Consider the following 15443-nt stretch of genomic DNA (forward strand, 5'->3'; position numbering starts at 1 on the left):
CCGTCCATTCCATACAATTGTGGGATGTCTCTCCGATATATAGGTGTCAGCAGAATGAATTTTTGGAAGTATCTTGCATTCACCTTCACGTTTTTGTCCACATTGCATATCATCAACTTACTTTCATATCCGAATCTTTTAACAACCATAAAGCCACGACAGAAACTTTCCCTGCTCTGACAAACAAAGTTGCTGCGCCCCTTGCCATATACTGTATGTCACGGTATGTGGTCGTCCGAATGTGACCACCAGCAGTGAGATGGACATATAATTCATCCATTGTGACAACTTTCTTCCATTTGGAATCCTCCAGGTCCTTTTCATACAATTTCCTGCAGTTTGTATTACGTTCGGCAATGTGACGCGTCAGCAGGTGGTGTACATGGGCCTTCCGCACATACTTCAACCTGAGGCTCTTGCGAATTGTTTTGTTCATAGTTGACGGTGCAAGGTGAAATCTGTGACCCATATCACGTTGAGTCTGGGGATTTTCTTAGCACGCCAATCGACAGACGCCCTTACCACTAGAGGTGTCAGTTTACTCGCAGTCCTTCTCCTGGTGGTTTTTGTGGGTAAATGTTTCACAAGGGGAGCCTGTTGTGTGTAATGGGCCACAATAGCTTTCACAGGCGTCACTTTGAGTGTTAATCCAGTCTTTTGACACTGTTTCCCAATGCGTACATAAGAAAACAGCATGGAAAAGGATCATTCATTACGTAACGCTCGCAATACCGGTTGATTTTTGGCGCCATTTGATAACACTTCATAGGAAATTAGTTTCCTTGGATCATTCAAAATAAGTCCCTTCTGTACTCACACATTGTTGCGTCCTGCCTACCAGTGAAAGATAGCTGGAATTTGCATTGAGTAATGCTGTTTAAAATTCTTGTTGCAGTTTACTTGATTTGTTGGCACATCATCAAAGTAGGAACCTTGCACTGCAGCTTTCAGTTTACGAAATAAAATATAATCACACGCAGTGGCGGATCGCGTGGGGGGGGGGATCGGGGCGATCTCCCCTTTCCAGAAGAGGAAACTTTCTTATTTTATATATATAAATAAAACCCATCCCAAAGTTTGAAGCTCTCAAAAGTAGCTCTAAGTAGCAGTATGACAACCCACCGCCCCCTCCCCCAGAAGTCAGTCCTGGATCCGCCCCTGATCACACGCAGCATGGTGGATAGGCAAGGTAGGCCAACAAACGTTCTCTTTTGGGCCAAAAAAAACGTTTACAAGCAAACCCTTGTGACTTGGGGCATTGTCACGAAGAAAGCACAAACTGCCATAGCCTTGGTGCTCGCGCCTTACGCGTGTTACTTTTTGCGTCAGACTTTTAACCTCAAGATAAAATGCAACAGTAGTATTTTGTCCTGTAGACAAAAATTCCTTGAATACAATATCTTTACAGTCATTCAAAAAAAAAAAAAAAATAATAATGAACAGTCTTGATTTCTGACTTTCACATGCTCGAAACAGGAAGCAGGAGGTTCCTATTGGTTGTGGAAATCGGTTATCTATAATGATCAATTATGCACTATTTTTGACCATTTTTAAAGAATGGGGGAACTTCCTCGTTTATTTCTAACTTGTCAGCAAGCATTCGAAACGTAGTATTTCACTCTTCAGTAATGATGGCCCACACTTCGTCTACCAATTCCTGTTTTCCTATTCCTTGCTGCATCCGATATTTATCGTCTTAAATTGACTCTCACCCTTCATGAAGTCCGGTACACGTCAAATACACATATATGGGATAAGCAATTGCTGCTATACACGTGCTGCACTATGTGAGATGTTTCCGTGGCAGATTTGCACCGGCTAATCAGCTCTTTGTTCTATACTGCATTCAACAACGCCACGCATGATAATGTCGTTCCAGGTCAACGAGCAATATATCGATTGTTTGTGATATACTTTTAATCTGTTCGTATAACAGAAAGATTGCACAATGGTACCACCTACCGAGATAAATAGCCTCGATTCGAATTCCAGCACTGTGTATCTCAGATGTTTAAAATTACTCATACGACAAAATCCACGAGGTTGAGGTCCGGAGATTGTTATGCCCGTCCCACAGGGTCTTCTCCCAATCCAGCGTCTGGGAAACACCGCCCAACAACGTCAAGAATATTTGATCAGGACTTTTACATTCGTATACTACCCTGTTTATATTTACATACCATAAGTCTCGAATAAGAGTAATCGTTTTTACTTGTATAATAAATTGTGTGAATTATAACTATTAAATTCACAAGAATTTGATTGGAAATACAAAAGTAAACGGTTTCTCAGAAACCAAGTACAGTTTGATTAAAGATGGAAAACCAGTATTCACATCTCAAACAGTTTCGTAGAATGAAATATTAAACGATAATCTCAAATTAAAAAGAAAATCGGTTTCTGTACTCGATAAAACAATACTCTTACCTACCAATTTCTAAAATTTTAAAGAAATCAAAAGTAATAATTATCAATTTTGGTGACAATAACCTCATTATCTTATTTGACTCACCAATATTGGTTAAATAAACACGCGTCCAAATAAAATGAACAATACACGCAGAGATAATGTATGCAACTTCCTTTATCTGTTGGTCGCATTTTCTATTTATGAATCTCTCGAATCTTGTTTATACTAGTTACCCAACAGCTGTAGAATATGGGTTTTACAACTGCGCGTGTAACAAGGAAAAACAAGGCTAATTTCACAGGTTTTTAATCAGAATTTGAGATAGCAACATTTAAGATCCATCTTCAATGTTGCTTATATTGCGCACACTCCATGTTCACTTACACACCTTATTAATCTAATATCAAAATAGTTTATGCTTGGTGCGTAAAGCGTCAACATACTGAATCGCATCAGTAATTTGAATCTTCAGGGGAGGTTCAAAGGGGAAAAAGTAAATGTCACAAAAACAGAAACACGGTTGCCATGTATACAGTGGCTCAATAAAGAAGTCGGACACATACATACTTACACATTCCAAGAGGAACAGACATTCGAAGAGTATTCTACAGAGAACAAAAAATATACTTTAATTACCCTATATTATTTACTTATGAAAAATAGAAACATCAATGACAAAACTCAATTTCATGAGTATAAAAAATACAAAAAGTGAAAACATGGCATAAATCCATGTCAAAAAAGAACTCGGACACTTAATTTGTAGCAACATTTTAGAATGTTATTAGATATTTTTAATGTTTTGTAGTCAATCCTTTATTTTTCACGATCGTTTTTAATCTTGCTGGCATGAATTTTACATTTTTTTTTTAGAAGGAAGGATCACCTTTTGCCCATTTAGTCTGAAGTGCTGATTCCAAGTCTTCCTTTGTTCTAAAAGTATGATATTTTAACTGGTTTTCCAAATAAGCCCATAAGTGCTCAATAACATTAATATCAGGAGATTGCGGAGGAGTTTCCAGCACATACGGACAATTATACTGGAGCCACAAACGCACATTGAGTTTTTTGTGCTTGGAATCGTTATCCTGGCAGTGCTGGAAGTTGTCTATTATTCCCAATGTTTCAGCACTTTGTACCAAATTTTGCTTCAGAATGTTTAAATACTTTGTTTGGTCCATATTACCATCGATTACACAAAGTTTACCTGGACCAGCAGAGGACATACAGCCCCAAACCACTACCGAGACACCTCTAAGTTCTACAGTGGATCGTAGATTACTCGCTCTGAGTTCTCCATTAGGTTTTCGCCAGATGTAACATTGGTAATCTGAGCGCAACAAATTAAATTTGCTTTCGTCCGCGAATAACACAGTGCACCTAAACGAAAAATCTTTATTTTTATAAACTTTTGCAAAACTAAGTCTCTTTTGTCTATTGCAGTTGCTCACGAACAATATTTTACGGGCTACTTTTCCATGCAAATTCCTTCTCTTAAAACAAATCTTATCGTTTCGGAATGCAAACTTCTATTAAGATGTATCAGAACATCTTTGGCCAGTTTAGGACACTTGTTTTGGAGTTTTTATTAGCCTATAGAACAATGCATCGCTCGTCTGATTTTGAAAACACTCTAGATCTACCACTTTTTGGTGTATTTTCTACTGATTTCGTTGATGTAAAACGTCTAATAATATCATGAACTGTGGAGAGTGACCTATCTACTATTTCCACAGTATCACGAACTGCTTTTCTCTCTTTATAATGTTTTTGAAAAAATTCTCTTACTGATAAAGATGTTTGCCCACGTTGACTCCCCATTTTAACTTTTAAACACACAGTTTCATCCACGTAAAAACAGTACGGCTTCAACTGGCTTCAATTGGACATCTAAAACTGTCAAGTCGACAAACTCTTGGAAATTCCCCTATTAAGCCCAAAAACAAAAGAGAATGGTGCTACCTGTCCGAGTTCTTTTTTGACATGAATTTTAGCTGTATTTTCATTGTTTGTATTTTTTTTTTGTAGTCATGAAATTGAGTTTTGTCATTGATGTTTCTATTTTCCATAAGTAAATAATATAGAGTACTTAAAATATATTTTTTGTTCTTTGAAGCATATTCTTGGAATGTCCATTCTCTCTTAAATGTGTGAATATGTAATGTCCGACTTCTTTATTGAGCCACTGTATACATTTCGTAAAATATATTGAATTTAATTTAGATTACACATAATCGGGTTTGGCTTTCGGAAGGGGCTTCAGTCCCGGGCCTCCACTAAGAGTAAGGAATGGTTTTGTAATAATGACTACCTGACTGCCTGTAATTTCTTTGAATGTGAAAGAACTTTAGAATGTGACCATACATTATGAACACAAATATAGCTTGTCTTCGGTTGCTAAGGAGGCAATGAGTTTAGACCATTTTTACCACACATTTTCGAGACGAGCCATTCAACTCTTGTCTCATGAGCATCACTAAACATAGGACAACTTTGAAAACAACCTTTATAATAACATTATTATATTACATGGAACTTATCTTTGGATATATTTTATCAACCTTTTTTTGCTTCATTGATATTCTCTCACTGAATGTATTACTTTTAGCCAATAAGAGCCAAGCACCCCTGTTAGTCCCGGGCCTTTACTTACATAAATTTGGTGTCTTGGCTTTATGTAAGTCACTGAAAATAACAGTTTCATATTGGCTCGCGCCAGTGCATGTTTCCAAGTATATATGATTACTATTAATTCAGGAAACTTTTTTCGGCCTGCCTTCACCAATCTAAATCAAATTCGACAAGCAACCAAATAATCCATTAATTATTTTCATGTTAATTTTATATGAATCAGTCCAGCTTTCTTCAGCGTTTCGAAAATACAAAGTAACCAAAAAAAAAAAAAAAGTTCTTGCCGTTTCTGACGTCCCATCTGATGAAGCGCACACACGGAAGAAAATTAAATGACTTACGAGTCGGAAGAGGAACGGGGTGTTAGTGCGACTATTAACCTGCGCCAATACAGGCACGTTGTGTGCACACAGCAATCAAACCTCCCCAGTGTCGAAGAGAAATGGGAGTATCGACGAAAATCGTTCGCGGTAGCTTGTGGAGGTTTGTCAGCATCCGCACCAATACGTCAAATACGTCCGGTATTTGGGCTGAATGCCGAGAACGAACACAAAATAGGATGTACATTTTCGAAGTACCAGTAAAATATGGCTAGTAAAGATGAAAAAGATTTTTGAACGAGGACATTTTTTGTAGCTGACTTCTGAGAAGGATTTAGTTTCTTTCAATAAGTAAAAAGCCAGCCACAATCTTATGAGCAAAATAAGTGGCGAACAATAAATGCACTTATGGTCGAAGTACAATGCACAATTAAATGACATCACCTGGCCATGAACCATATGCTGAGGTGTGTTAACGCAGAGACCTGAAAATCAACTGCAAAATATTAAAGGGTGTACTAAATTTGAAGCTTCTATCTTAAATAGTAAGGGCTGGGAAAATATTTATCAATAGTAACCACAAATGTCCCAGATTACCGCAAAAGACCCTGATCTCAAGTAAAAAATTTCCTCAGACATCCACATTAATTCTAGGATCATGGTTCGCCAACCATTCTCTTCAAAATAGAACTGCCTTTTACATGATAGCATTCACATGACTCCATCATGTATCTGAGGCGGTAAAATCACGAAGAAAGGAATTTTTTGATTAAAATATCCCTTTCTTAAAACTTTTTGCCCCTTTGGACCCTCCCTGTGTTCGCACAGATTGATAAGTGGACAGCTGGTCTGAATGTTTGTGCAAATTTTCAATCTTCTAGGTTAAAAGTAAGCGTGCCAAAAAATAATAAAAATAGGCCTAACAAAAAAATAATTTTTTTAAGTTATGACGTCATCACCTATGTCTCGACGCAGAAAGGCGTGAAACTACACGTAACGTGTTGTACAATGCCTCTAGACTTGAAAAAGCAAAACAAAACAAACAAAAAACGAAGCAAAAAGCTTTAATGGTTCTTTTTTAATCGAATAATGGAGACACTACTTTAGTACCTAAAAATAGGTACTAGGGGTTTATCAAAAATAACCTTTTAAAGTTTATATGCGGGGTTACAGTTTCAATTTAAGCCCATTTTACTTTGCCTATTTTGCGTATTTCGCCCATTCCTGCCTAAATAGCCAATTCTATGCATTTAGTGCCTAATGTTCCCTATTCTATGCATTTTCTTGAAAATAATTCTTTATTGAGGAAAAAAAATATAGAGGAAAGTGCCCTAAACCGGACCCCTCCCCCTAAAGTGGACCCCCGGTCTCCTGCCTATACGTTCTCCTGAACTCTAGCAGGACAAAGTCTAAATAGTAATTTTGACTTCTACCACTCTCTAACAGAGCGCACACGTCACCCGCTTCACTTGTTCCTTATCAGTCCGTCATTACGTGTTTTGACAGTGGAAAAAGTTTTTACGATGTGCTACACTTTTTATAAATTCTCCTGGATATTAGTAGGTAAGTCTTTCGACCTATGTATATTCTTAAATGGTAAGGTTTTGGGCTAATGTTTATCACTAAATCGCTTCGTTTAGACGTTTGGTTAAAAATCTATTGAATTAACAAACTGTAGGCTATAGTCGCGCAAACCGGACCCCCTTCAGTTGCCTAAACTGGACCCCTAATTTTCATGTTTAAAATCTGGTTGAAGTTGTACATACTCTTAGAACTATTCTCTTTGAATTACATTGCAGATTTAAAGAGGATAATGAGTCCTGTCAAACTTTACTACAGCGAGGAAATCAGGCATTGGTTAAGGCATAATGAACGTGCTGCCAGTGCTTTTGATGTAATGGAGCTGTTTGGCAAAGCCTATATTAGATTACAAACAGCTCAAATAGCAATCAACGGATTTAAAGCAACAGACACATACCCGTTGAACAAGAAGCCGTTTTCAGATGCTAAATACATTGAAGAGGCAAACAGAAAACGAGATTTCTCTTTTTATGGATCTGTATTCAAGAAAAAATCTGAAAATCAGAACTTTTCATATAATAGAGAAGAATGTGATGAAGACGAACAACAACTTATCGTAGAGTTTGATCCAAGTCAGCCATCAACATTTTCAGCAGGTCAGATCATTCCTCTGTCATCAGCTACAGTTGAGGATTCTCATGGTTCCACATCTACTAAGACAAGCCCGTTTGACATCACTCCCATTCCGAGGATCAAAAAAAGAACTTCGAATAAAGGACGAAAGGCCTGCAGTTCTACGGTAATCACATCTACGCCTTATAAAGCCCAATTGATGGAAGCTAAAAGAGCTAAAGAAGCAAAGGAAGCTGAACAGCAAGAAATGAATCATGCTGAAGGACGCAAAAGCAATCGCGGCTGGGAAAATCGTTCAGCAGTTGTGTCTATGAAAAGGGAAACAATTTCTGAGGAAGCATCTTAATTTTGAGAAAAATGTCCTCAGGAATATCTGAATTGGAGTTTTTCCCGGGAGTTTCCCCATCCAAAGATGATGACGCCTGGTGTATGGTTTGTGACAGGAAATTTTCCGACTATTCTAAAGAAGAACTTTGGGTGATGTGCGTTCTGTTTGCTGTGGGCCCATGTGGATTGTGCTGGGGCGAAAAATGACGTGTACATCTGTGATTTTTGTCGCTAAAAAATGTAATTCATTTTCATATTTTCTGTGTCTTCATATATATGCTGCATATTTTTATTAAAACTGAATCATGTGTTTGTTTTATTGCACTTATACTTTAAAACTAGATTATGTTTGCTGAGATTTAATACATTTTTCCAATTTTGTTTAGTATTATTTCGATAACTTTTGCAAGGGGTCCGGTTTTAGCAACTATTTTTCAAATCACCAAACTGTAAGGTTTTCGAAAACATTTTTTTAAAATAACAACTGCTAATGATTTTTTCTGAAAGTAGAATGTAAACGGTGCATAACATTGTAAAGTAAATATTTCATGCTTTTAAAATAGTTTCTTTAAGTAATTTATATTTTTAAAAAATTAAAAACAAAATGGGGGTCCGGTTTTGGGTACTTTCCTCTATAATTTAGTATTTCAGGAAAGGATTCTGCCTCATCCGAGAAATATAAGTGCTGTTTGTAGTACTAAGATGCCGTAAAACTCTGGACTGTTGTTTGTACTAATAAGTGTATAAAATTTGGATCATTATGCGTAGTGATAAAGTGCTGTACAGAATGTATTTACGAAATATACATGGAGTACAAGTCAAGCTTCGTTTTTATACGAGGGTCATTCGGAAAGTAAAGAACGTTTTGCGCTAGCGCGTGCGCGTGTTACCCCACCACCGCTGCCGCTGGGTTATTGATCTGGGCATGCTTTAGCCTCAGTCTGGCACCAGCTGCGATCCGCTACGGTCCGTTATTGCTTCGCTGTGCGACTGTAAAATGTGCGATACAATTACTGATCCCGCCAAGTGTGAGGTTCGTAGTGTGATAAGATTTTTGAATGCAAGAAAAGTGCGTCCGATAGAAATTTATAGACAAATCACTGAGGTGTATGGAAATGTAATGAATGAAGCATCAGTTCGTAAGTGGTGCATTATGTTTAATGACGGAGGACGAATGTGCACGATGAGGAACGCCCGAGCCGGCCTTCTGTTGTGACTGACGAACTCAAAGGAAGAATTGAGCGGAAAATTCAAGAGGATAGGCGATTCACTATTGATGGTCTGCACGAATTCTTTCCTGAAATTTCAAGAACTTAAGGAAGCTGTTAGTGGTTGGTTCAACAGTTTGGCGGCAACTCTGTATGCCGAAGGCATAGAAAAACTTGTACCACGGTATGACAAGTGTTTAAATTTACACGGCGACTATGTCGAAAAGTAACTTAAGTATCACATAGTATGTAACACAAATTTCGCCTTTGTATATCAGTTATTAAAGTGTTTATACAAAAACGTTCTTTACTTTCCGAATGACCCTCGTATATACACTACAAGAAGATATGTACAAACAAGTACCGTATGTTTCTATATTCTTTGAACGTTATCTATGACTTGAATTTATTTTTTAGTTGTATTGAGTATTTACCTTTATTGTTTCGAGTTACATTTTAGTGCCTATCTTACTGCCTATTTTTAAGTGTCTATATCCAGTGGTCGAAGTGAGACGGTATGCGGTGGCATACCATACCGCCTCTGGTTTTTCAGTAATGAAGGCATACCATCTCTGGTTTTTCAGTGATCAAGACATACCGTCACTGGAAAGTAGATGCTAAATACCTTTAATAAATCCATTTTTGTACACAATAATTGGGGAATAGCTTTGCATATAAAAAGATTTTATTTCTTATGTAGAAATGATTTCTAAGCTGACAGCACCGACGTTTTTGTTATCTTTTTCCTACCTTTTGTTTTTAAAATGAAATGTCTTCAAAAGAAGTTCACTTAGTTTATATTTTGATGTGCCATATTGAATTGTTTCTTTCTTACGTATGTGTATTTTTTTTTCGCCTTAATACATACCGGTATGAATTCCATGTTTTCAGCATGGGTGGATATAGGGGTTGTCTGCCGTGGAGATGGACCTTCCGGAGGTTTGGAATACCCCACTGTCAAATGGGGGGCCAACGGAGTTTTCCCGCAGGAAATTGTTAATATCCTCATTCGGCTTTTGAGGATTTTTGTGTATAAATCTCCATAATACAACGTAAGGGCGTATTTAAAAAAATATCGAAGTTGTTGGCGGAGGATCAAAGTCTGTTCGTGGAGAAGCATGATCTGGTCTTCAGAAGGAGGTTTTTGATAAAGTGATATCATGTCCCTATCCTCGTAACTACGGAGAAGCTCTTCAATGGTTTTCAGTTATTAAGTAAAGAGAAATGCAATCTTTTAGGCTACATACCCTCACTGTATTTCAACAATTAGATAGCCGGTATGTCAAGTCAAAATTGTAATAAAATATATCGCCTCTGCTTCCTTTCCCCACTTCGAACACTGCCTATACCTGCCTATTTTCAAAGTATTTAATGCCTAAACATCCGGTTTCTACTCATTACTATAGTATTGTTTTGAGTTACGAGTAAGAGGCCTTGAAAAGACATGAGTGACCAGGTTTGTTTGAAAATGAAATAAAATCGTTCAGCTGTACGTCCCACGAATATGCCGGATAGCTAAAGGAGACGGTGATGGTAAGAAATGAATGCAATGATGGAATGAATAAAGTGGGAGGAAGCGGAAGAACGGACGAATATGGTGTTCGTCCACCACAAAGCCCACTTGGCGCGGCTGGGATCGAACCAGGGACTTCACGCACCAGAGATGAACGCTCTACCACTGAGCCACCGTGCAGGTTTGTTTGAGCTTTGCTGCACTATCATACTGATACCTTACGAAATTTCCTTTCGTGCTTAAGTTTGGACATCAGTGAATTAACCGTATTTCAATGCCTTTTATCATCATTTCAAAATATTTCTATGTAAACATATGAGTACATTTTCATCTAATATTTGGATTCTTTTAAAAGATTATTTAGTCGTGACGATTTTTCGCACTTTCTCTAACCATATTACTTTCCTTTACTGCTACAAACTCATCTTCCTACTGAATATTTATTTTAAATCATTCCTAGAAGCACTATAGAGAAACAAGACAACGTCACTTTGCGATTCACCGTTCTTTCATTTTCACGACGATATCATAAAACTCAAAGAGTCAGAATTATTCTGTTCTGAAGTTGTTTTAACGACTCCTGGAACAATTTGCATTAAGCGGAGCATCAAAATTGTTACCTTAAACGTTTCCTGCACATTTCTTCTCTCTGCATAAAATTTACGACAAACTTGCACAATACGATTATTCGTCATAAACACACCAAAGAAAACTCGGCATTACAAGAATATCGAAAATATTAAACACAATGTTATCGTATATTCAAATTCCAGTGTAGAAAAAGATATATCTACATTACATTCCTTTCGTCAATGTTACATACATGAATCTACTATACAACGATGTTTCGTACTACAGAACACTTAGTTTCTAGAAATGGTCCAGAAAGTATTGCATCCATTCCAAGCAATGCGTAGTTAAACGAGAAAGACATTTTTACGTTTATACGTTCACGGTACACTCCAACACATCAAATTACTATATAACCAATGAAAGTTTTTTTTCTTCTTGTTTCTTAAAGAAAAACCTGAACTTATCATACGTTAGCATTTATAGTAATTTCACATGTCCGCATTTTAAGAGTAAGAATTTCTGACCGCATACACTTTCCAAAATTTCCTAATTCGTCCGCATTTTCTATATTATCTTCCTAACATGATCTATGGTATTAGTAACATCGCTCCTTTGACTATCGTAACGGTTCATTTTTTTTCTTTCTTCCGTATATATACCTCCTGTTCTTTATGGGGCCTATTTCTCAAAACTACTAGTCTTATCACACTAGTGTAAAACTTTTCAAATTCAAACATTTAAAATTGCGTTTACCATAAAATCATGACAAGTTAGAGATATAAGCATTGGTATTTAGAAATTAATTTTATATTATTCTAAAGAATAGTAGTTTTGAGAAATAGGCCTCTAGTGAACTTTACTATGCTTCGTCGCATGATATGCTCGAAGTCTAATACTGACGGTGATGGTAATAAGAAATGCACTGGTGAAATGAAGAAAATAGAACGAAAACGGTAGAACCCATGGACAAGGTGTTAATCCACCACAAAGCTCACTTAGTTCAAGATGGAATAGAACCAGGAACCCCACGCCCCACAGGTGAGCGCCCTACTACTGAATCTCCGCGGTATCTTTGTCATATTTAAATGATTAACTCTATGCACATCGTAATTCTATTTCTTATTAATGTACTTATAATATGCTTTCAGCATTTCGGCCAGGTAAGGACTGTATATTCTAAATAGTTATTATTTATGTAACGAGTTAGCCAGGTGGATGTGAGTTCACATTTTGGCATTTGAGAATATGGTAATCCTAGTTCTAGCCTCATTTCAGAGTGTTTCTGAAGTTCAGCTAGTCTTTGTGAAATAGATAACTTGAGCGACCTGATAGTATAGCAGCCTCAGCATTGTGCTAACTAGATGACCCCCATTATCTGCCGAAGTCACAAAATATGCATGTACGCGCAACTTTATAATATCGAATTTAGTCACTATGTGTTCCGAACGAAGACATAATCCTGGACTGCGGAAGAGAAATGCCTGTTTTGTAAATTCTCGTTGTAACGAAAAATAACAATTAATGAACCTCAAGGATACCGTACAATAAATTATTTTTTAATCTAAAGTACAGTATATTTTAGGATTGGGATTAAGAATTACATTTCTGGGCTCTCGGTATCTTTTGACCATTTAGCCCGTCATATATCAGGGATGAGTTCCCTCGGCGAGCACACTATCCGATGAAAACGAAAGAAGGAAGCGGCCTGGGGCCTTTATGTTAGGTACCATCCCGGCATTTGTATCGTGTGAATGAGGGAAACCCAGGAAAAAGTTCACTCAAGATGGCTGGCTTGAAAAATCGGTTACACTTTTTCGACCGTATCCCCATCGGGAATTGAAGCCGGGACAGCTCGCAACAAAGGCGAGAGCGTCAGCGACTACGCCACGCGGGGCCACTAACAATATATTTCAGCATGACGTGTTAATTCAAGTGAACAAAACACAGACGTGGCTCATACATATAATGAAGCTTTCCATCATTACTCTTTCAGTTTAAGGTCCCAATTATGCCCGTTGGGCTAAGGGAGACTATGATTACGGCAAGTGAATGACGGGAGAATTAGTAGAATGAAATATGGGAGGAAACGGGAGTATCCCGAGAAAACACACGGACACGATGTTGTCCACCACAAACTTACTTGACCGGGGATTGAACCAGGAACCCCACGTACCAGAGGTAAGCGCTCTACCACTGAGTCACCGTGCCTCCCACCCCAACCATCATTAGGTCTATTCAATGAAACATTTAAGTGTTCGTGCACATATTTCTCCTACAGAGAACGACTTTTAGCAAGAAAACTCTTAAATAATTCCACATAAAATTAAGATACATGCCTATATCCAAATTAGTGAATGTTCGACTCACGTAAAAAATTAGCTACAAGTGCTAATAAGTGGTGTTGACACCCATCACGGATACTGCTATTATACACTTAACACATTCTTCAACAAATTTTTTATTTCCTTACCCGCTGCTCTAGTGGCTAGTACCTTCGGTGAACAGGGTAACGCGTTAATACCTGATGGAAAATCCTTGAAATTTGAATACATTACGGTGGTTCAAATTCCATCTTGAACTGTAGTCCATGTCCAATATAGTCTCTGTGATGAAAAGAGTTGCTAATCTTCAATAAACAACAACGAAATTTTTCTATCAAAAAAAAAAAAAAAAACTTGGTTGCGAGGTCGCAAGTGCAATCTCTAGTAAGGCTCATTTGAAAGTGTAGTGTGAACAATGATGACAGGATAAATATTAGCTGCTAATGACTCACCATGTGCATCAGGAGGACGACGGAAAATACATGTCCTGAAGATGCGAGGATCAACCTTCTATGGGATGTATGTATTACGCTTCACAAAATGGACATCGTCGACATTCGCGAAATGTTAGAAAACAAACCATTAACTTGCACCATGAACACCGAATGAAAAATGACGCGCCTCAGTAATCACAAATGTTCGCACCATCAAGATCAAAGAAGAAATCCTTGGGAGTTACAAACCGTTCAGGGCGTTCAGCTACGTATCCACTTTTCAAGAATGCATATACGTATAATCATATTGGTGTAACGGGTGCCATCACATTCCATCGGTTCTCATCTCGAAGTTATATCAACATATATCCCACAGAAGGTTTATCTCTGCACCTCCGGCCACGCATTTTCTTTCGCCCTCCTGATGCACATGGTGTCATTAACAGCTAATATTTTTCATCATCATTGTTCACACTACACTTTCAAATGAGCCTTACTAGAGATTGCACTTGCGACCTCGCACTCAAAAGGATCCTTGTCAGATGTATACTTTATGGGATGGCTTTTAACATTCACTAGTCAGAACTTTTAACACTACATTAATGATGGTCAGAAATAATCACCATTGGAGAACGCCAACATTACAAAATAATCCAATAGTAAGACAGCAGTAATGATGAACGCATATTAAAATTCATAAGTTAATGACAGTAAAATGCATTCAAAAGAAATAAAGGAATTCACAAAATCATGCTTTTACTTACCTCATATTATATGAGGCAGTGCTAAGATCTACTCCAAGTCCAGAGAGACTTCCATCCAAGTCCGCCGCCAAGTTGTCGTCGATATCCTCCACCTGCCAGCTGCTCATTCTGTTGGCGGACGGACCTATGAAAATGAAATGATTGTTCATAAGAATAGTCCGATTTACACGTCTTGAAAGCAAATGTTGCTGGTGTACTAACGTGTATTGCTGAAATGTTCTTCTTGATCCAAAAGATACCGACGCAGAATTGTTAAGATCTGAACGATTTCGTGTTCATATCTTCCATCATCACTATAGATATAAAAATGTCGTAACAGTTCATCAGATAATCAATAGTAGTTTAAAGTTATTTGAACGAAAAACAAAATACTGATTCCCTGGAAGTCTGTACTATATTCGAGTATACCAGCACGAACATAACTTAGCGTCAAACAGTGCATTCAACCTTCAAACGTTTCAAGCAAAGCCAAAAACTGCTGACGAAGTGGAGATAAATCAGAACAACAAGGCGTTCTACAGAGTTATCTCAACTGAACTGTTATTCTCGCAGTAGAAACAAAGGTGAGGAAGACTAAATTAGTGTACGTTTTCTATGCCTTTCCCCGCAGTTTTTAAAATATCAGAAAAATAAAGAACAATATGTAAATTTGAATTTCATAGCGATTTAGCATTTTAAGAAGGGGACCAAGTTGTAGCTATTCCATTATTTTCCACCCCAAGTAGATTTAATGGTTCGATATAGATCGTCATAATAGCCATCGATCAAAATCATGAAGTGATAATGTG

At 37.5% G+C, this 15443-nt stretch overlaps 1 protein-coding gene across 7 annotated transcripts in view; it reads right to left on the reverse strand.

The window, feature by feature from the left end:
• Positions 1–15443, reverse strand: part of gem (transcription factor CP2 like gemini) — a 402232-nt gene that overhangs the window by 204547 nt on the left and 182242 nt on the right. For all 7 annotated transcript variants that reach the window (XM_081736308.1, XM_081736307.1, XM_081736306.1 and 4 more), the window contains one exon: positions 14656–14779. In XM_081736308.1, the coding sequence (XP_081592434.1) occupies positions 14656–14779 (124 nt within the window). The remainder of the gene's footprint in view (positions 1–14655; positions 14780–15443) is intronic.

The sequence above is a fragment of the Thermobia domestica genome, chromosome 13, assembly GCF_964235325.1.
Source record: "Thermobia domestica chromosome 13, izTheDome1.hap1.1, whole genome shotgun sequence".
Taxonomy (NCBI): Eukaryota; Metazoa; Arthropoda; class Insecta; order Zygentoma; family Lepismatidae; genus Thermobia; species Thermobia domestica.